The 23,892-nt window shown below is 38.3% G+C and overlaps 2 protein-coding genes across 4 annotated transcripts in view; one reads left to right on the plus strand and one right to left on the minus strand.

The window, feature by feature from the left end:
* Positions 1–188: 188 nt before the first annotated feature.
* Positions 189–8,215, minus strand: LOC131140326 (piRNA biogenesis protein EXD1-like). 2 transcript variants are annotated; one of them, XM_058090613.1, is made up of 11 exons: positions 7,980–8,215; positions 7,759–7,833; positions 7,636–7,669; positions 6,558–6,658; positions 6,410–6,474; positions 6,255–6,341; positions 4,197–4,301; positions 4,047–4,127; positions 3,823–3,966; positions 3,565–3,756; positions 189–1,191 (listed from the first exon to the last, which is right to left on the minus strand). In XM_058090613.1, the coding sequence occupies exons 1-11, from the start codon at positions 8,107–8,109 to the stop codon at positions 697–699; spliced, it is 1,509 nt and encodes a 502-aa protein (XP_057946596.1). In that variant the 5' UTR covers positions 8,110–8,215; the 3' UTR covers positions 189–696. The 2 variants fall into 2 exon arrangements, with proteins under 2 accessions (XP_057946596.1, XP_057946597.1); XM_058090614.1 differs by having other exon boundaries at positions 190–1,191; positions 6,558–6,631.
* Positions 8,216–10,768: 2,553 nt separating this feature from the next.
* Positions 10,769–23,892, plus strand: part of LOC131140579 (RAS guanyl-releasing protein 1-like) — a 31,465-nt gene continuing 18,341 nt past the window's right edge. For both annotated transcript variants that reach the window (XM_058091127.1, XM_058091128.1), the window contains exons 1-3: positions 10,769–10,979; positions 12,708–12,883; positions 20,439–20,544. In XM_058091127.1, the coding sequence (XP_057947110.1) occupies positions 10,843–10,979; positions 12,708–12,883; positions 20,439–20,544 (419 nt within the window). In that variant the 5' untranslated portion in view covers positions 10,769–10,842. The remainder of the gene's footprint in view (positions 10,980–12,707; positions 12,884–20,438; positions 20,545–23,892) is intronic.

A 23,892-nucleotide genomic window follows, 5' to 3' on the forward strand; every position in this document is an offset into this window, starting at 1 on the left:
ATGCAAGGCTTTGTAGTGGGCCGCCTCCCAGTTAATCAAAACCCTTCTTTTTATCTGTTTCACGCTTTCAATTAGACAGCTCTGGAAACGGTCCCGAGCTTCTGCATTGGAGATAACCATGGCAGCCCATTGGCAAGGCAGGCTCCAGCCGCGTCCTGCTGTTTTGTTGTCCGTGCCTTGTTTCCATTCCAGATACCAGAACCCCACCACCACCACCATCATCATCAGAGCAAAACTGCAGCGTAGTGTCCCTTCTGCCAAAAGCAGCATGGCACCTCTTGTAGCAAATTAAACGGCTAAGATCTCAATTTTTGGTCGAATTTGGGAAATTAATAGAAGATCCATCAATGTCTGTGTCGGCTTTTCAATACTAATTAAAGCAAAACAGATGCCAAGGCTCTTTAGGTCATCAATCACACTTGGCAAAGATGCTTGCATTCAGTGTGAAAATATACTAACAATAACAATATCGCTTCAAATATTTTAATTATTATAATATTTGACATTGAACTTGTAGTCATTATGTGCAACTCAAAACAGGCGTCATAACAATGGAAATAAAGCTATTTAAGCGACCTTACAGGTGTTGAACAAAAGCCAAGATTTACTGCCATCTAATGGTTAAACTGCGGAACAACAAACTGGAGGAACTGGCTGCAGTATTAGGGTTTGAGGTCTGACCAGGAAGTAGCTGCCTCAATCCCAATGACTATGAGCCTCCCACTTCTCCAGATTTATGCTAGTGGTCTCCAAAAGCGAGGGCATGTCCTGTACTAGCTCACTATCTGATCGTTCCTTACCAAAGAACGTTCCTCGACCCATCGCTCCCATTAGTAGTCCTGTGAATCCTCTACCCGCACCCTGAGAGAAGGGACGACTCAAAGGTATCTGCCTCCCGGGGTCAGATAAGGTGCTAGAGACTGGATCTCGAGGGGCCTCATTTATAGAAGCAACATCAGTGACATCATAGAGATGTGTGAATGGATGCTTTTGATTTACTTCCGGTGATGGTGATTCCACACTTGGTTCTTGTTCCACAGGTGCGGTCTGGGTGGGGGGCCCAATTTCAGGACCGAAGCGAGCCAACAGTCCGTTATCAGTGACTGGGTAGTGTTTGGCGGCACATTCTCGACGATGAATGCGCATCTGCTCCAGCTGCCTGAGCTCCGAGGGTAACTCAAACACACTCTCCTGTGGAAGCAACACTTTAACATAAAAATGCAGGTACATGATACAAGGTGTCACTTTAAACCTTTTGGGGGTTTGGTATACTTTTGGGTTTAGGATCCACCTGAAAAACTGTACGTCTTGCCTCGGTTGGTTTCCTTTTCTTCAGTACCACCTTAAGTATGACTATACAGTTACTTTTTAGATTTTATGTGACTTCAAAAATTATACAGGGTCAGGCAAAATGATATGACACATTTCATTAAATAAAAGGCAAATAAAGTAAAGAAACAGAAAAGTACATATAATGTAATTCTGTTTCATTATTTTATTTACATTTTATTTATTTTAATTTAATTTAAATTGATTAATTTTTATTTAATTTTATTTAATTTTATTTAATTTTATTTAATTTTATTTAATTTTATTTAATTTTATTTAATTTTATTTAATTTTATTTATTTAACAATAATAATTTTAATTTTATTTATTTAACAATAATAATTTTAATTTTAATTTTAATTTTAATTTTAATTTTAATTTTAATTTTAATTTTAATTTTAATTTTAATTTTAATTTTAATTTTAATTTTAGACGGTGTTGTCTACCAAGATTGAAGTGCAAACGGAACGCTCGTTGTGTTGCAGTTACAGATTTGTTTTGTTTTGATCAACGTTTTCCCACAATAAAAGCGCCACCAGTCCAATTTGTGGCAGCAACTGAAAAAGAAACCAAAAACCATGAAGATTATAAAGAATTAAAAGAATTAGCATTATAAAGAAACAAAGCAAAATGGCGTTATATGTACTTTTTGAAAATAAAAACACTATTTTTAAATTTTACTTTATTTGCCTTTTATTTAACCCTGTATAATTTTTGTGGGTGCTCACCAGTTCCAAAAAATTGCATTATATGTACTTTTCAAAAATAAAAACACTTTTTTGTTTTACTTTATTTGCCTTTTATTTAACCTACAAAAATTATACAGGGTTAAAGAAAAGGCAAATAAAGTAAAATTAAAAAAAAAGCCTTTTATTTTTATTGCCTTTTATTTAACCTACAAAAATTATACAGGGTTAAATAAAAGGCAAATAAAGTAAAATTTAAAAAAAGCCTTTTATTTTTATTGCCTTTTATTTAACCTACAAAAATTATACAGGGTTAAATAAAAGGCAAATAAAGTAAAATTTAAAAAAAAGTGTGTTTTCGAAAATAAAAACACTTTTTTGTTTTACTTTATTTGCCTGTTATTTAACATACAAAAATTATACAAGGTTTAACATACAAAAATTATACAGGGTTAAATAAAAGGCAAATAAAGTAAAACAAAAAAGTTTTTTATTTTCGAAAACACACTTTTTTTTTAATTTTACTTTATTTGCCTTTTATTTAACCCTGTATAATTTTTGTATGTTAAATTTAACCCTGTATAATTTTTGTAGGTTAAATAAAAGGCAATAAAAATAAAAGGCTTTTTTTAAATTTTACTTTATTTGCCTTTTATTTAACCCTGTATAATTTTTGTAGGTTAAAGTAACATTTTTAAATGTTACTTTATTTGCCTTTTATTTAACATACAAAAATTATACAGGGTTAAATAAAAGGCAAATAAAGTAACATTTAAAAATCTGTTTTTATTTTCGAAAAGTACATATAATGCAATTTTTTGGACTGGTGAGCACAGCGCTTTCATTGTGGAAACGTTCATCAACACAAACAAATCTGTAACTGCAACACAACGAGCGTTACGTTTGGACTACAATCTTGGTAGACATGATCCCGTACCAGCTCCAAACACCATCTTGTTATGGGTTACCAACTTCAGAGCTACTGGATCGCACAGTCAGAACTGATTTAATTTTTTAAAACATAATGAAACAGAATGGCATTATATGGACTTTTGGAAAATAAAAATAATAAAAATAATAAAAATAATAAAAATAATAAAAATAATAAAAATAATATAAAATAAACCAAAACAAAATAAACCAAAACAAAATCAACGGTCCAACCTCGCACCGCCAGAACTGATTTAATTTTTTAAAACATAATGAAACAGAACGGCATTACATGGACTTTTGGAAAATTAAAAACACTTTTTTGTTTCTTTACTTTATTTGCCTTTTATTTAACCTACAAATATGTCAGATCATTTTTGCCTGTATATTTTTATGTAGTAACTGCTCCAAGCTGAACATTTAAATCCGGCTAAAAAAAATTGGTAAATAAATTTTCAAATGTGTGTACTACTTGTAGCAGAACATTTAAATCACACTTAAATTATGTTAGTATGAGCAATGAGTTGTTGCGTTCAAAGACACCACATCATTTAAGTTGAATTCACAAGTTTTCTGTGTTTTTCCTAGTGATTATTATCTCCAGTAAAATGACTCTCACCATATTTAAGCTCTCCAGATTATCCAGCGGGTACTGGCTGTTAGTGAGGTAGGTGTCCACCAGGGTCATGTAGTCCGTCAGGAGAGTATCCAGCAGCACCAGTCTCAGAGGCTGCAAGTGGATCACCGACAGCGCCATCACCTTCAGGAGGGGTATGGGACACGGACGCTTGTACCACATCTCTGTTTCCTCCTGCATAAAAACACACCATCATGGAGTAGATGTTAAAACCGCGTTCCTCCTCCGTTTACATAGTACCTTTGTCAGCTGGGACTTGGTCTTTAGTGACAAGAGCTGGGAGGACGGCACCTTCAAGTGGAGGCTCACCACCTCCTGAAGGGTGCTCACTCTATCTGGAAGAAAGCCTCCTGTCTCAGAGTGGAAGCACATGACATCTGCGACCTTGGACAAAAAAGGTCAAAGAGTACCTTCAAGGTAAAAATATATATAGAATATGTATTACTACTACTCTCCCCTTATACCTGTGTGTCAAAAACATTCATTAGCTTTACTCCAAACTGTGTCATCAGACATCCAGCAATCGCTCTGCAGTCATGGATGACCTGCAGCGTGTAAAAAAATCAACAAAAGTTACGCCAGAATCTGCAAGACGAAACACAAACGATGCTCACCTTCAGGATGCGCTTATTCTCCAGAATCATGGAAAGACCATTTTTAAAGGCCCGCGCTCCAAGTAATAAGACGTCAAATAAATAGACCTTGTTTTTTGTGGCAATCTAAAAGAAAAACAAATAACATGAAAAAGTATCAAAAAATGTGACCTGTACATACTTTGACCTTCATTCATCTGTCCATGTTCAATAATAATCATCATCATCATAATAAAACGGGGTACTGTCATGTCTGTCGTCCAGCTAAAACTTAGATGTCTTATTTTCTGATTATATACACTATAGTGCGGGGGTCTCAAACTCAATTTAAAAAAAAACAAAAACCCAAAAAACGCATTTATTAAAAACAAAAAAATTTAAAAAACTTCACCTTGGTTCCAATTTTCTACAATAAAAGCTCTGATAAAACATTCCACTGTTCTCAAATATCTTACTTTTTATTTTTCTACACAAAATAAGACAAAAAATAAATAAACAAATCAAGAATAAAGAAAATCAATCAATCAGTAATAAATAAATAAATATAATAATAATAATAAAACAGCAAATAATAAAAACTTAAGAAACCACATATAGTTGGTGGGTAGACAAATTATTTTTTTCACATTAAAATGAACAAAGCATTATTAGAGCCCTGTAGACATGACAAAACACGACTATAGTCACATTTATACTCTTTTTATTTACAACATATTGCGCAACTGCAGGGTCTTGAGACACATGCTAACTCGCAAACTAGAGAGCTATAGCGACCTAAACGGTAGCCTTCAAGTTATTTCCTTTCAACTTAAATAGTCAGAAACTTACCACTTCCACATGCATAGGGAGGATAACTATTAACAGTTATTTAACCTTTAACATGAACATTAATCAAACGTAATAATTTTTTCTGGGTACATGATACCATACAGCGGGGGTCTCAAACACGCGGCCCGCGGGCCAAATGTGGCCCGCAAGCCGCGTGTTTGAGACCCCTGCTATAGTGGGTATTACGATTATAAAGGTGACTATGGGGTTGTTATGCTACGTTTCGAGGAGGTCATAAATAGGTTTTCGATGCTCTAACTCCCAAAATACTTGATTCATAAATACAAAATCCTACTTGGCAGAAATTCACTTATCACTGTTGGGTGTAGAAGCAATGAACCAGTGATAAACGAGGGATTACTGTACTAGAGAAGGGTGGATTAAACTAGGAAAAATGTAATGACGACCGCGCAACCAGAAAGTGCATTTAAAGAATTCGGTGTGACATAGGAAAGTGGCGCATGCCACACATGTCCTTGTTGTGGCTGCTAGGTACAAAACGGTCAAATTCAATTCATTCATTCATTCATTCATTCATTTTCTACCACTTTTCCTCACGAGGGTCACGGGGGGTGCTGGAGCCTATCCCAGCTGTCTTCGGGCGAGAGGCGGGGTACACCCTGGACTGGTGGCCAGCCAATCACAGGGCACATATAGACAAACAACCATTCACACTCGCATTCATACCTATGGACAATTTGGAGTGGCCAATTAACCTAGCATGTTTTTGGAATGTGGGAGGAAACCGGAGTACCCGGAGAAAACCCACGCATGCACGGGGAGAACATGCAAACTCCACACAGAGATGGCTGAGGGTGGGGATTGAACCCTGGTCTCCTAGCTGTGAGGTCTGCGCGCTAACCACGAGACCGCCGTGCCGCCCTAAATTAAATTCAGTTATCAAATTGAAAATTAGTACATCAAAAATTTTACTATATAGAACTTAATTATATAAAGTACAATGCCTGTTTCTGTCACCAATCCCCATCAGTTACGTGTCAAAGAGTGAGTAATTTGTTTATTTTAGTTTTATTTAGTCTACCTATACAGTAGGGGACTTATTTTTTATCTTTATATGACAGTTAAGAATGTTACACTGTTACTTTAAAAGCATTACTTGGACGATTTATGACGGATTTTTATGAGATTTTGACTTTGGAATTGGAAGTCAAGGAAACGTTCAAACACCCAAATCATTCCTGGCTACGGAAGGTCAGCACCAAGCTGACCGTTCTCACTTCCTGTTCTCACCTGAAGCCAACACAATCTCCCGTGATTGTATATCGCGACCCCGTCAACCCCCACGCCAACCACATGCTGCTTCTTGATGTCCATCACCTAAAAGTATGAAGGTAGACGTTATTTTTGGACGTAGCAAACGTAGCTTAAACACTCCGTCAACTTACAGCAGATGCAAATTTCTCCTGAAACTCATCAATAACTTCAAAGTTGATGTATTCTTCATCTTCATCTATATAAAAAAAAAAACATTAATGATTATTTACATTTTGGATGAGAATGAATAATGAATATGATAATTGACACAGAGCTCACCATGGTAAACAGTCTGTCTGTATGGCTGGAACTTCTTCACCTTCAAGTGTTCTTCTAGATCTTCAGGAATATTTCTGACCAACATGTTTTGTTGAGAGAACCTTGATAAACGAGTCACTGGCGTCGGGCGAATTTTGGTATCGATCCATAACCAAGTAAATGATGTAAATGATTTAATAATTTTGCCTTTAAATTACTGATAGTGGGCTGCACGGTGTTTGAGTGGTTAGTGCACAAACCCCACAGCTAGGACACCTGAGTTCAATTCCACATTCGGCCATCTGTGTGTGGAGTTAGCATGTTCTCCGTGTGCATCTCCGGGTACTCCGGTTTCCTCTCACATTTCAAAAACATGCTAGGTTAATTAGCGACTCCAAATTGTCCATCGGGATGAATGTGAGTGTGAATGGTTGTTTGTCTATATGTGCCCTGTGATTGGCTGTCCACCAGTCCAGGGTGTACCCCGCCTCTTGCCTGGAGACAGCTGGGATAGGCTCCAGCACCCCCCCGCGACCCTCGTGAGGAAAAGTGGTAGAAAATGAATGAATGAATTAATAAATGAATGTCCTATTATGTGCACGGTGGATGAGTGGTTAGCGTGCAGGCCTCACAGCTAGGTGACCCGAGTTCAATTCCACCCTCAGGCATCTCTGTGTGGAGTTTGCATGCGTGGGTTCCAAAAACATGCTAGGTTAATTCCCTACTCCAAATTGTCCATAGGTATGAATGTGAGTGTGAATGGTTGTTTGTCTATATGTGCGCTGTGTGACCCCGCCTCTCGCCCGAAGACAGCTGGGATAGGCTCCACCCACCCCCTCGTGAGCCTCGTGAGGATAAGCAGTAGAAAATGAATGAATTAATGAATGAATTACTGACTGTGATTAATTTGATAACAAAACACAGGGTAGCTTCCACACAACTAACTTTAACCATAAAAATTAGACATATTTTTGCCCAATACATAAATGGTAAAATGTAAACAATGCAGCAAAAGAGTATCGGCAAATAATTATGTCATGTTGACATGATCGATATATGGATCGATCCGCCCACAGAAACCCGACAGAAGGCAACTTACCCATGAACGGTGTCCTCTTCGTCAGTAAACTCAACTATTGAATCACACACACAAACAAATATTAATAATTTTACATTTCTACCCAAACTATAGCGTCCAATTCCACCAGACTGTTTCCCTCACCGTTTCGAATGTCGCGACCGAAGAACAACCTCGACCCGGAAATGTTACAGCAGTTGCCGCCATTTATGACTGAAACTTGGAAACAAATTTAACACTCACAGGAGTTCTATTTTGGTTCTCTGACATTCAGTACAGTATAATAAGTACTCATAAGTAACTTAAGTAGCTAATAAAGCTATAAGTAGCTAATAAAAATGCAAATATACGAACATATGCCCGACCTTCCGTGAGGACCACTGTCTTGTTAGTATCAATGCGTTGCACGACGCCGAGGTAAGACGACGTCTTCAGGGTCAGTTTAATGCGTTTCCCTCGGAAGATATTTATGAAGTGGGTGTCGTCCTCCAACATTGTACTGTAATATTATTATCATATATAGACAGCTTCACAATGACCAGCCACTCATCCGTGGACAGTACAGCACATGTAGCGGCGTAGTAATGGTAATGATGGTGCCTTCAAGGACACGCTGCGTGTCACGGAGAAGTTCTTGAATAAGAAACTCCAGCATTGTTTCTCTTCTGTGGAGCTGTATCGCTCCCCCAAAATACATTTATTAAATGACAAATGTAAATAATCATAAAATCACTACTTCCCACCTCACCTCTCGCCCAAAGTCAGCAGGGATAAACGGCGTAGAAAGTGGAAATGACTGTAAATTCCCAGTGACTCCAAAGATCCCTTAAGAACAGGCACCATGTGAACTGTTTCTATGGTTCAGTAGAATTGTAACGCAACAGGTAAGTTATAATATAATAATTCACTCTTTTAAACGTATAAATGTATTATATTTTGACGGGCTGAACAATAATTAAGTTTAGGCCTGCAAGTAGCCACACGGGGGCAGGCTTAATTCATGCAAACCTGTCATTTGCATTGCATGTACAGTCGCCATCATTAGTATGAACAATTAGTGCAAATATACAAGGGAAACTATGTTTATACACAATTAATTTGATGAAATTAGCTTTTAATGTGAAAATTGTATATATTTTAACCAATTTATTCAAATGAATAAGTATAATTGCATCCTAAATAAATAACACAATGCATGAGAATATACAGTATGGTCACATCTGTAAGTACTGTAAATACAATAAAATACACATTTCAGTTCAATTCAAATCGGGTAGGATTTGACAGACATAACGGGCTGGAAAAGTCAAAATTATAATTGATATTTATTAATTAATATACATTTGGATCAACTCTGGATTAAACTTGGTTTGACCATGATGTTTGCTAAATACAAGTATGAAGAGTCTTGAACCAGTCATGATGTGCTATATATATATATCACTATATTGATACTTACTATGGTACCCATTATGGCATTGGATGGTCATATCACCTTGTACTTCGGTACGAGGTACATTATTAAAAAAAAAAACAGAAAAAACCTTAAACTGTATTATGGAAAGCAGGAAGTGAACAAATGTAACAGTTACTGATTGTAAAAGTACCAGATGGAGGGGTAGGATTTAATAAGCTTTGCTTCTTCCTACTCCTTTTGGACATGTGGAACTGTGAACTGATTATGTGATGCGTTCAATTGTCAATCTAATGCATGTTCAAATGAAATAAAACCATAAAAAAAAAAACAATTAAAAATCAATTTTTTTAATTAAAAAAAACACAAAATAAGATGAAAAATAATAAACAAATCAAGAATAAAGAAAATCAATCAATCAGTAATAAATATAATAATAATAATAATAATAATAATAATAATAAAAAAACAGCAAATAATAAAAACTTATAGTACATATAGTTGGTGGGTAGACAAATGATTTTTTTCAGATTAAAATTACCAAAGCATTATTAGAGCCCTGTAGACATGACAAAACACGACTATAGTCACATTTATACTCTTTTTATTTACAACATATTGCGCAACTGCAGGGTCTTGAGACACATGCTAACTCGCAAACTAGAGAGCTATAGCGACCTAAACGGTAGCCTTCAAGTTATTTCCTTTACACTTAAATCGCCAAACACGCGGCCCGCGGGCCAAATGTGGCCCGCAGAACACTAGTTTGAGGCCCCCGCCTTGATATGAAAGTTTAATGTTAGTGCGGCCCGCGCAAGTTTGACATGGATGCTGTATGGTATCATGTACCCAGAAAAAAATATTACGTTTGATTAATGTTCATGTTAAAGGTTAAATAACTGTTAATAGTTATCCTCCCTATCCGTGTGGAAGTGGTAAGTTTTTGGCTATTTAAGTTTAAAGGAAATAACTTGAAGGCTACTTATTTTGCGCAGAAAAATCAAAATTAAGATATTTGAGAACAGTGGAATGTTTTATCAGAGCTCCGAAAAATTTTGTATATAAATTTTTGTATATAAACTAGTGTCCTGCAGGCCACATTTGGCCCGCAGGCCCCCGCCTTGATATGAAAGTTTAATGTTAGTGCGGCCCGCAGAGAGCTAGCGACCTACGCGGTAGCCTTCAAGTTATTTCCTTTAAACTTAAATAGCCAAAAAACTTACCACTTCCACACGGATAGGGAGGATAACTATTAACAGTTATTTAACCTTTAACATGAACAATAATCAAACGTAATAATTTTTTTCTGGGTACATGATACTATACAGCATCCATATCAAACTTGCGCGGGCCGCACTAACATTAGGCGCGGGCCTCAAACTAGTGTCCTGCGGGCCACATTTGGCACGCGGGCCGCATGTTTGAGACCCCTGCCTTAAAAGTTGCATTCGCATCACAATTGGATTGAAACTAGAATTCAATTCATATGCATATATATAAATACTTAGTATAAATACTGCATACCTGTTTAGGTAAGCAAAAGTGTCTTTAGCAGCAAACAAGTGACGTTCATTGGAGTTCCTCTGCCCACTATGGAGTGAAGTTAATGACATGCAGGCCACAGTGCAGCCTGCCTCCCGCCCACACACAAGCTGCCGCTGAATGTTGCTTGTTGCTTGTGTCACGTCCATTGACGAGTATGTGTGTGTGAGTGTGTGTGTGTGTGTGTGTGTGTGTGTGTGTGTGTGTGTGTGTGTGTGTGTGTGTGTAAGCTGCAGAGAGCCGAGCACCAGTGAGGCAAGCACAGTGATCAGATGCTCCCATCGAGGAGGACGCAGATGGACAGCTTAGTGCAGCCTCTCGTCGCCCAATACCTCGCCATGGGCTGTCAATCAAAAGTCAACAACAAAAGTGAAAGTATACCCACGGACAACAAGGGCAAAGACGATGCGTGAGTTTCTAAATATTCTTATTATGTTAAATATAGTTATTTTTGCACTTATTTATATCTGTAGTACCTTTGCTTAATTTGTAATGATTCACTCTATAATATGTTTAATAATACTGTAAAAATGCAAGTAGAGTTTTCAGCAAAAAAATGTTGTTTCTTTGCACCTTAAAGCAAATTCTTGTTATCATTTCCTGGTCAGCCATCAGCTTGAGCTGGATGTCCGTAATTAAGCGGTATTTCCCATTTTTAAAGGAAGGAAATGAGAACAATGCTTATCATCTCATGGGAGTTCCTTTACATAGAAATCCCCCCCCGTTGTACACTTTGCATTTTTTGTGTGAGAAATATTAAGATACATTTACGTATAGAAGTATTTGACAAAATACACAGATTGTTATACAGTAAGTGAGTAACCCCCCTTCATATTTCAACAACCATATTTTGTTACGGTGCATCTTCTTAAGCAGGGGTCTCAAACATGCGGCCCGCGGGCCAAATGTGGTCCGCAGGACACTAATTTGAGGCCCCAGCCTTGATATGAAAGTTTAATGTTAGTGCGGCCCGCGCAAGTTTGATATGGATGCTGTATGGCAGGGGTCTCAAACTCAATTTACCTGGGGACCGCTGGATCTAAAAAAAAACTTATTTATTAAAAACAGAAAAATATACAAAATTTTTCAGTGCTTTGGTTCCGATTTTTTACAATAAAAGCTCTGATAAAACATTCCACTGTTCTCAAATATCTTAATTTTTATTTTTCTGCACAAAATCAAGTTATTTCCTTTAAACTTAAATAGCCAAAAACTTACCACTTCCACACGGATAGGGAGGATAACTATTAACAGTTATTTAACCTTTAACATGAACATTAATCAAACGTAACCATTTTTTCTGGGTACATGATACCATACAGCATCCATATCAAACATTAAACTTTCATATCAAGGCGGGGGCCTCAAACTAGTGTCCTGCGGGCCACATTTGGCCCGCGGGCCGCGTGTTTGAGACCCCTGCTGTATGGTATCATGTACCCAGAAAAAAATATTACGTTTGATTAATGTTCATGTTAAATGTTAAATAACTGTTAATAGTTATCCTCCCTATTCGTGTGGAAGTGGTAAGTTTTTGGCTATTTAAGTTGAAAGGAAATAACTCGAAGGCTACCGTTTAGGTCGCTAGCTCTCTAGTTTGCGAGTTAGCATGTGTCTCAAGACCTTGCAGTTGCGCAATATGTTGTAAATAAAAAGAGTATAAATGTGACTATAGTCGTGTTTTGTCATGTCTACAGGGCTCTAATAATGCTTTGTTCATTTTAATCTGAAAAAAATCATTTGTCTACCCACCAACTATATGTGGTTGGTATAAGTTTTTATTATTTGCCGTTTTATTATTATTATTATATTTATTTATTACTGATTGATTGATTTTCATTATTCTTGATTTGTTTGTTGATATTTATTTTTCATCTTATTTTGTGCAGAAAAATAAAAATTAATATATTTGAAAACAGTGGAATGTTTTATCAGAGCTTTTATTGTAGAAAATCGGAACCAAAGCACTGAAAAAGTTTGTATATTTTTCTGTTTTATGCTTTAGAGTAGCCAGTGTACAGCAGCATAAATTTACTGTCTTCTAAAAACGACTAAATAACACAGCTGTTATTGTCTAAATAGTTATAAAGTTAGTTGTTGGTTCCATTAACACCCCTGCGTTGGTGCTGACTTAAAGGAGAGTGACTCCAGGATGTGGCTCCAGGTCTAGAGTTTCCCCGCCGGGACGTCCTCAAAGGTTCCACAAACCCAGCCAGGTCCAGACCCCCACAAGTAAGCCGATGACGTCTCTGGGTCACCTCACCAAGGGGGCGAGCTGGGAGGAGCTCATCCAGGCTTGTTTGCAGGCCTTTGGTAAGCCTTAAATGACCCTCCATTGAAATGTGAACCTTCATTCATTCATTTGCTGGAGCCTATCCCAGTTGTTTTCGGGTGAGAGGTGGGGTACACCCTGGACTGGTGGCCAGCCAATCACAGGGCACATATAGACAAACAACCACTCACACTCAAATTCATACCTATGGACAATTTGGAGTCGCTAATTAACCTAGCATGTTTTTGGAATGTGGACGAGGCCATTTACCTTTCTGCAGACCTGTCAACCATCCCGTTTTCCCTTGGAAACCGACAAGTTTTGCCGTTCTTTCCCGTTGCCCGACCATTTCAATAGGTTTACATAAATTTGTGTCAGCTTAGAAAGAAAGCTAAAATCATCACACTGCGACTTAACACTCAAAGGGTAGTTATAAAATATACAAGACAAGTATGCACGGGGAGAACACACAGAGATGGCAGAGGGCGGAATCGAACTCGGGTCTCATATTCTATTTATATTGAGACATTCATTCATTCATTCATTCATTTTCTACCGCTTATCCACATGTCCAAAAGGAGTAAGAAGAAGCAAAGCTTATTAAATCCTACCCCTCCATCTGGTACTTTTACAATCAGTAACTGTTACATTTGTTCACTTCCTGCTTTCCTAAAAATAATTTAATTTTATTTAATTGTATTTTTTAATTCAAAATTTTTTTTTACATTTTTTAAATTTTTTTTACATTTTTTTAAATGATTTTATTTCATTTGAAAATGCATCAGATTACAATTGAATGCATCACATAATCAGTTCACAGTTCCACATGTCCAAAAGGAGTAGGAGGAAGCAAAGCTTATTAAATCCTACCCCTCCATCTGGTACTTTTACAATCAGTAACTGTTACATTTGTTCACTTCCTGCTTTCCTAAAAATAATTTAATTTCATTTAATTGTATTTTTTCAATTCAAATTTTTTTTTACATTTTTTACATTTTTAAATTTTTTTTACATTTTTTTAAATGGTTTTATTTCATTTGAACATGCATCAGATTACAATTGAATGCATCACATAATCAGTTCACAGTTCCACATGTCCAAAAGGAGTAGGAAAAAGCAAAGCTTATTAGATCCTACCCCTCCATCTGGTACTTTTACAATCACTAACTGTTACATTTGTCACTTCCTGCTTTCCTAAAAATAATTTAATTTTATTTAATTGTATTTTTTTAATTAAATTTTTTTTTTACATTTTTAAATTAAAAAAAAAATTAAAATGGTTTTTAATTTTTTTTTTTTTAAATTAAAATGGTTTTTAATTTTTTTTACATTTTTTTTTTTTTTTTACATTTTTTAAAATGGTTTTATTTCATTTGAAAATGCATCAGATTACAATTGAATGCATCACATAATCAGTTCACAGTTCCACATGTCCAAAAGGAGTAGGAAGAAGTTACAATCAGTAACTGTTACATTTGTTCACTTCCTGCTTTCCTAAAAATAATTGAAATTGAACCCTGGTTTCCTAGCTGTGAGGTCTGCGCGCTAACCACTCGACCACCATGCCGCCCATGTTTGGATGTGTTTATCCTTGGTACTTAGTCAGTTGCGGGAGGTATTGACGAAACGTTGTGCACGGCCATTTGGTCGAAAAAGGCTGGAGTTTGGATCAATCAAGTGAACATAATTGGCTTCATCAAGTTGTCAGGAGAGCTCTCTGAGTTTTTGGTGATTGCATTCAGGCGAGAGAAGCTTTCAAATTGCTGTTGCCTGGTTACGCAAGTGGAGCAATAGGGTAGGTGTTACAATGCGCCGCACATAAAAGGACATCCTGGTAGCGTTTGGCTAGCAAAGAACCGCACACGCGTATGTTTATAATATCAGTGCCAAAGTTGCTTCGACAGTATTATTACTCTTGTGCACCACGTTGTGCACCCACATCACAGGCGAACCCCCTAAGGTTGCGTCGGTCTCGGTGGCGGAATTTCAAATGCGAGCGTTTGCGTGTGAGTTATTTGAAGAATTACCTGATGGTCGCTTCAGGACCGGCTGAGCCCAAAAGGTCAACTCTCCTAACTGTGTCGTTCACATGGTGACCAGCCTTTGAAAAGCAGGGAGCTGGGAGGCATTGATCAACGGCTGCTGACATCATCACCCCCCCCCCCCCCGCCCCCACCCACCCCACCACTACCTGAGACCCCGCTTCTTGTTACTGTACTTAAACCAGATAAGCTGTAATATATTCCAATGTGTATTAAAACTCTAACATGTATCTAAACAGTTAATTCTCATAGTAACAGCAATATTAATTTGTAATTTTTTTCATGGCTGCACGGTGGTTGAGTGGTTAGCGTGCAGGTCACACCTAAGAGACCCGAGTTCAATCCGGACTCCGGTTTCTTCCTAGGTTAATTGGTATGAATGTGAGTGTGAATGGTTGTTTGTCTATATGTGCCCTGTGATTGGCTGGCCACCAGTCCAGGGTGTACCCCGCCTCTCACTTGAAGACAGCTGGGATAGGCTCCAGCATACCCGCGACCCTCATGAGGATAAGCGGTAGACAATGAATTAATGATTTTTTTCATGGCTGCACGGTGGTCGAGTGGTTAGCGTGCAGGTCACAGCTCGGAGACCCGAGTTCAATCCAGACTCCGGTTTCCTGCTAGGTTAATTAGCGACTCCAAATTGTCCATAGGTATGAATGTGAGTGTGAATGGTTGTTTGTCTATATGTGCCCTGTGATTGGCTGGCCACCAGTCCAGGGTGTACCCCGCCTCTCGCCCAAAGACAGCTGGGATAGGCTCCAGAAACCCTGAGGAAAAGCAGCAGAAAATGAATGCTAGAAGTGAGGCTACACGGTGATTGAGTGGTTAGCGCACAGGCCTCACAGACAGATTACCCAAGTTCAATTCCACCCTCGGCCATCTCTGTGTTTCCTGGTACTCCGGTTCCCTCCCACTTTCCATGGTGGCATGTTTTTGGAATGTGGACGAGGCAATTTAACTTTCTGGCCGAGGGTGGAATTGAACCCTGGTCTCCTCGCCGTGAGGTCTGCGCGCTAACCACTAACCACATGCCGCCATGTAAACTATTGGTAATGGTAATTCTTTTTATGCATTAAAATGTAAAACGGGTCGGTTAAGGAAAACAAGGCACAGATTTTTTTTACCAGCTGCTGATGAATATCTAAGATAAACCTTAAAAGCAGGTGTTGAACAGCGTATACAAACGGTGTCGTTTACTGTTTCCACATTTGTGGGTATCTTTTCCTCATTTTCCAGCCTCCAAAGAATAGTCCAAAGGGAATTTCCACGGATAGTTTCCACCGATAGGATGGGGTAATTGTTTACCTAACAGCGACGCATTACTTCCTCTTTGCCCTTTTTTTATGCCTTTATAGTACTGTTTGAGTGACACATGAAACAAATATGCCATAGCGACCCAGTAAAGTATGTGGTGTCACTGGTGAGGTCACTGGTATTGGACCGCCGATGCCTGACCGGCACCAACGGAAACACTGCCCATGCAGGATATGAGGTCTGACGTACGTCTCCGTGGAGAGGCTGCCTGCTTACAGATAACAAAGATTGGAAAATGTGTTGCCATGGCGTCTGAAGTCTATCCGAGGCGATAACTGCTTTCAAACTGCAATCCAAGCACCTGACGGCCCTGAACCTTTAAAAGGGGGGGGGGCAGAATGAAATGAAAACATTTGCTCTTGAAATGTTCATAATGTGAAACATTTGATTATATTGTCTGGTATTTAATATGCTTCCTCTTTACATATAAACACATCACTGAAAGCGGTTTTTCTCGGAATTTAAATAGTCAGGAAAAAGGCCTGTGCGCTATGAAATTTTTACCACAACGCTGCTGTTGTGTTTTTTTTTTTTTTTTTTTTTTTTAATCTTCAAGATTAATTTTTGTTTCTGTCTTGAGACAACCGAGATAAACAAAAATGGCAGAGTCACAAAGACAGGAAGTGATTCAGCGTAAAGAGGAGCAAAAAGAGGAAAAGAAATGGTTGTAGAGACATGCAAACGAGTGGTTAGCGCGTAGACCTCGCAGCTATGAGACCCGAGTTCGATTCCACCATCGGCCATCACTGTGTGTTCTCCCCATGCACACTTGTCTTGTATATTTCATAACTACCCTTTGAGTGTTAAGTCGCAGTGTGATGATTTGAGCTTTCTTTCTAAGCTGACACAAATTTATTGTAGAGACATGCAAATGAGTGGTTAGCGCGTAGACCTCGCAGCTATGACACCAGAGTTCGATTCCACCCTCGGCCATCCATGTGTGTTCTCCCCGTGCATACTTGTCTTGTATATTATATATAACTACCTTTTGAGTGTTAAGTCGCAGTGTGATGATTTGAGCTTTCTTTCTAAGCTGACACAAATTTATTGTAGAGACATGCAAACGTAAAAAATCCACTCAGTCACTGAAGTCTATTCATATGATGACATATTTCATCACATTATTATTATTATTATTATTATTATTATGTGTACACCTGTGTTTTTCCATCTAGCTTGTAATGATGTCACTGGCATGGATGACGTTACTCAGCTAGTTTGACTATTTTCTACCAGGTTGCACGGTGGTCAAGTGTTTAGCGCGTAGACCTCGCAGCTATGACACCCGAGTTCGATTCCACCATCGGCCATCTCTGTGTGTTCTCCCCGTGCATGCTTGTCTTGTATATTTCATAACTACCCTTTGAGTGTTAAGTCGCAGTGTGATGATTTTAGCTTTCTTTCTAAGCTGACACAAATGTATTGTAGAGACATGCAAACGTCAAAAATCCACTCAGTCACAGAAGTCTATTCATATGATGACATATTTCATCACATTATTATTATTATTATTATTATGTGTACACCTGTGTTTTTCCATCTAGCTTGGAATGATGTCACTGGCATGGATGACATTACTCAGCTAGTTTGACTATTTTCTACCAGGTTGCACGGCTGCACGGTGGACGAGTGGTTAGCGCGCAGACCTCACAGCTATGAGACCCGAGTTGGATTCCACCCTCAGCCATCTCTGTGTGTTCTCCCCGTGCATACTTGTCTTGTATATTATATATAACTACCCTTTGAGTGTTAAGTCGCAGTGTGATGATTTTAGCTTTAAATGGTCGAGCAATGGGAAAGAAGGGCAAAACACGTCGGTTTCCCATGGAAAACGGGATGGTTGAGTCTAAAAATATGAAAGCTAAAGTCATCACACTGCGACTTAACACTCAAAGGGTAGTTATGAAATATACAAGACAAGTACCAATCCGTCATTAATTTTCTACCGCTTATTCTCACGAGGGTTGCGGGTGGTGCTGGAGCCTATCCCAGCTGTCTTTGGGGAGAGAGGCGGGATACACCCTGGACTGGTGGCCAGCCAATCACAGGGCACATATAGACAAACAACCATTCACACTCACATTCATACCTATGGACAATTTGGAGTTGCTAATTAACCTAGCATGTTTTTGGAATGTGGGAGGAAACCGGAGTACCGGGAGAAAACCCACGCATGCACGGCGGAGAACATGCAAACTCCACACAGAGATAGCCGAGGGTGAAATCGAACCCCGGGTCTCCTAGCTGTGAGGCCTGCACACTAAACACTCATCCACTGTGCAGCCGTATTGTACAAAATTCATTCATTCATTCATTTTCTATCACTTATTCGCACAGGGGTGCTGGAACCTATCCCAGCTGTCTTCGGGCGAGAGGCGGGGTACACCCTGGACTGGTGGCCAGCCAATCACAGGGCACATATAGACAAACAACCATTCACACTCACATTCATACCTATGGACAATTTGGAGTCGCTAATTAACCTAGCATGTTTTTGGAATGTGGGAGGAAACCGGAGTAAACCCGGAGAAAACCCATGCATGCACGGCGGAGAACATGCAAACTCCACACAGAGATAGCCGAGGGTGGAATCGAACCCCGGGTCTCCTAGCTTTGAGGCCTGCACACTAACCACTCTTCCACCGGGCAAATTATTTTATGCTGTATTTTGAACAGATGTAATTGTACAATCGGAAACAAAATGCCTATTTATGGATGCCAAAATGTTTATGTTTATGGTGATTTGGAACGTGGATATGGATAGCTACGCTGTGCTTCTGCTGCATGCAAATGACGATGCGCTTGTGCAGCAGGAATACTCATAACACCTTTTAAACGTACGTAGATGTGATGAATCATACTGTTTCTGTCTTGGTGAAATATGGCTCAACATGAGCTGTTGGACTTTCCATTTTTGGTTTTTTTTTTCCACTCTTTTCTGTCACTATTTCCTGTTCTGTGCTCTTATTTTGTTATTACTTTTTCCTGTCCTGTCTAGCACCAGACCTTTTTTTTGCAATATTTGCGAGTTGCGTTCACAACTCCCCTCTTATCAGAGTGAAAGTACTTAAGATGAAGATATGCCTTTATTCGTCCCTCAGTGGGGACATTTGTATTGCACAGCAGCAAGAGTACAGAAGTTAGTTAAGCAGTACAAAATACACAATATAGAAAAATAAACAATATAAACAACCCAAGTATTAACAAAAAATCAACAGTTTTTCCCAGAGTTATATACAATACAGTATGTAGGTAATATGAAACGAGATGAGATACATAACCAGTCTATACACTGAGATCTTGTTAGAGCAGGGGTGGGCAAACTACGGCCCGGGGGCCACATCCGGCCCGCCAAGTGTTTCAATATGGCCTGCCTGTTTTTTTCCCAAATATTTCATTTGAACTCAACATACAACCTGGCATCGTGGCTTGGGCCAATTTTTTGATGGTTGAGGTAGCTGCTTTATCAATTTTGTTATTTGATAGATAGATAGATAGATAGATAGATAGATAGATAGATAGATAGATAGATAGATAGATAGATAGATAGATAGATAGATAGATAGATAGATAGATAGATAGATAGATAGATAGATAGATAGATAGATAGATAGATAGATAGATAGATAGATAGATAGATAGATAGATAGATAGATAGATAGATAGATAGATAGATAGAAATCCGTTATAAAAAAATCCGATATATGCAATGAATTTTATTGTATTTTTAATTACATTTTTTTAAATGGTTTTATTTCATTTGAACATGCATCAGATTACAATTGAATGCATCCCATAATCAGTTCCCAGTTCCACATGTCCAAAAGGAGTAGGAAGAAGCAAAGCTTATTAAATCCTACCCCTCCATCTGGTACTTTTACAATCATTAACTGTTACATTTGTTCACTTCCTGCTTTCCTAAAAATAATTTAATTTTATTTAATAGTATTTTTTATTATTATTTTTTAATTATTTTTATTAAATTTTTTATTATTTATTTATTTTTTTCAATATGATATATGCAATGAATTTTTATTGGAAATGCATTACAGAAAAATCGGTTCTTTTTTATCTGTCCGTTGTGAGCGAATTTCCGATATATCCGAGTCCGAGATACATATATCCGAGGTTTACTGTAAATCGGGAAATACTGACTGATAATCTTGACAATAACTTCACTGATGTCGCCTTTATTGTGATTCTTTACACTGACTAACTTCATTGTCTTTCCCTCCAGATTCAGACGGCTCCGTATGGCAACGCAGCCACTTATTGAACATCACCCTGACCATGCATCGTCTCCTCATCTCCTCCAGCGATCTGCTGGATAAGCTCACTGCTTTATATCCTTCAAGCGACGTAAACGTAAATCCTTCATCGATATCACACTCGCTTCAGACAAATTGCATATTGAGCCGTGTGCTACACTTTTTTGGTTGTCAAGAGCAACAGGCAATTAATCCCAGTGTACTTGCTCACAATGTAGGCTGGAGGCAATTTTCAGTCTCCGGATTCTTTTTTTTTTTTTGCAAGTTAAGTTTCAAATCAATATGACAGCGACAATACAAAACAATATATGTATTTTTTTTTACCAAATTGGGTTTCGGGTCCAAGACAAGATGGAGCCTATCCTGGTGTACTTTGTGCTGACATAATTGACCATAATTGAGCCTACACCCTGGACTGGTGGCCGGCCAATAAAATTTTTTTATATTTTTTTTAATGGTTTTATTTCATTTGTTCACTTCCTGCTTTCGTAAAAATAATTAAATTTTATTTAATTGTATTTTTTTCATTGAATTTTTTTTTTAATTTTTCAAGTTTTTAAATTTTTTTTAATGGTTTTATTTCATTTGAAAATGCATCAGATTACAATTGAATGCATCCCATAATCAGTTCACAGTTCCACATGTCCAAAAGGAGTAGGAAGAAGCAAAGCTTATTAAATCCTACCCCTCCATCTGGTACTTTTACAATCAGTAACTGTTACATTTGTTCACTTCCTGCTTTCCTAAAAATAATTTAATTTTATTCAATTGTATTTTTTTCATAAATAATTTTTTTTTTAATTTTTTCAAGTTTTTTAAAATGTTTTAAATGGTTTTATTTCATTTGAAAAGTATATTTTTTAATTAAAAAAAAATTTTTTTAATGGTTTTATTTCATTTGTTCACTTCCTGCATTCCATAATACAGTTTAAGTTTTTTTTTTGTTTTTTTTTAATAATGCACCTCGTACCAAAATACAAGGTTATATGACCATCCAATGACATAATGGGTAAATATAAGATCATTCATTGCATTTTTACCTGACTTCAGCCAAAGACAAAACAAGAATGGGAAAAATATAAACCATGCGACACATGAAATACTTTGCTTTGCATATCGCAGTATAAATTGGCATCATATACGTTACCGATCAATACCAGCAGTATTATAAATACTGAAACGGTCCAAATGGTGTGCATACATAAACTGTACTGTAACACAACATTATGTATTTTGTCAACATCTCTTCCGGTCCGCGGATCTCACGCATTCACAAAGCCCGAGTCTGTTAATCATTGTTTTCTCTCTGGTGTGGATGAGACGCTTTCATTTCCCCTACGCTCACAAAACAACGCACGCATCTTGTTACATCGCATCTTACGACCGGAGTGGTGGGCTTTTAATCTCGGCTTTCTATTCAGGAAACAGCGGTGGCCTCACAAAGCCTCTCTCAGAGGAGTGTGCACTGGCTTAGCGAGCAGCCTCGGGGTTTCAGGTGTTAATTACCTCTGTTCTTTTCACACGAGTCCTCTTCAGCTATATATAAACACGTCTACAGCTTAAAGAGGCGCCTGCTCGAAAAAAAAAAAAAAAAAAACATACGTCACAGCATACAATACCTTACCCTCTTTGCTATTTTTACACCTCTCATTCGGAGCTGGAGACCCAAAAGGAGACCCAGGCCATTAGGAACCTTCGGTATCACGGTCTGGGATTGCGTGGGCACGTCTTCTTGCTGCTATGACGCAATGTGCATCACGTTAAGATGATTCCTGCCACATCGGAACCGTGGTGTCAGTCCATTGATTCACGAGGGGTGACTCTCTGATCACACTGGTTTGTTTTTTGGGTATACAGAATAATAAGCAGATAAAGGTCAGATTATGCAAAATGGCTGTAAATTCATAACCCAAAATAATTCAACCGGGATGATATCAAAGCAAGACTATTACTACACACTGTAAAAAGTATACGTGATTTGATTATTTACACCAGGGGTCTAAAACTCAATTTACTTGGGGGGCCACTGGAGCTAGGGTCTGGGTGAGACTGGGCCGCATCAGGTTTTCCAAAAAAAAAAAAAAAATACAAAAAATGCATTTATTAAAAACAGAAAAATTAATAAACTTTGCTTTGGTTCCGATTTTCTACAATAAAAGCTCTGATAAAACACTGTTCTCAAATATCTTACTTTTAATTTTTCTGCACAAAATAAGATGAAAAATAAACAAACAAATCAAGAATAAAGAAAATCAATCAATCAGTAATAAATAAATAAATATAATAATGATAATAATAATAAAACGGCAAATAAAAAAACTTATAGTTGGTGGGTAGACAAATTATTTTTTTCACATTAAAATGAACAAAGCATTATTAGAGCCCTGTAGACATGACAAAACATGACTATAGTCACATTTATACTCTTTTTATTTACAACATATTGCGCAACTGCACCGTCTTGCGACACATGCTAACTCGCAAACTACTGAGCTAGCGACCTAAACGGTAGCCTTCAAGTTATTTCCTTTGAACTTAAAAAGCCAAAAACTTACCACTTCCACACGGATAGGGAGGATAACTATTAACAGTTATTTAACCTTTAACATGAACATTAATCAAACGTAATAATTTTTTCTGGGTACATGATACCATACAGCATCCATATCAAATTTGCGCGGGCCGCACTAACATTAAACTTTCATATTGAGGCGGGGGCCTCAACCTAGTGTCCTGCGGGCCACATATGGCCCGCGGGCCGTGTGTTTGAGACCCCTGCCATACAGCATCCATATCAAACTTGTGCAGGCCACACTAACATTAAACTTTCATATCAAGGCGGGGCTTCAAACTAGTGTCCTGCGGGCCACATTTGGCCCGCGGGCCGTGTGTTTGAGACCCCTGCCATACAGCATCCTTATCAAACTTGCGCGGGCCGCAACTAACATTAAACTTTCATATCAAGGCGGGGGTCTCAAACTAGTGTCCTGCGGGCCACATATGGCCCGCGGACACCGTGTTTGAGACCCCTGCCATACAGCATCCATATCAAACTTGCGCGGGCCGCAACTAACATTAAACTTTCATATCAAGGCGGGGGCCTCAAACTAGTGTCCTGCGGGCCACATTTGGCCCGCGGACCATGTGTTTGAGACCCCTGCCATTACAGCATCCATATCAAACTTGCGCGAGCCGCAACTAACATTAATCTTTCATATCAAGGCGGGGGCCTTAAACTAGTGTCCTGTGGGCCACATTTGGCCCGCGGGCCGCATGTTTGAGACCTCCGCCATACAACATCCATATCAAACTTGCGCAGGCCGCACTAACATTAAACTTTCATATCAACGCGGGGGCCTCAACCTAGTGTCCTGTGGGCCACATTTGGCCCGCGGGCCGTGTGTTTGAGACCCCTGCCATACA

This window comes from Doryrhamphus excisus, chromosome 13 (assembly GCF_030265055.1).
Source record: "Doryrhamphus excisus isolate RoL2022-K1 chromosome 13, RoL_Dexc_1.0, whole genome shotgun sequence".
Taxonomy (NCBI): Eukaryota; Metazoa; Chordata; class Actinopteri; order Syngnathiformes; family Syngnathidae; genus Doryrhamphus; species Doryrhamphus excisus.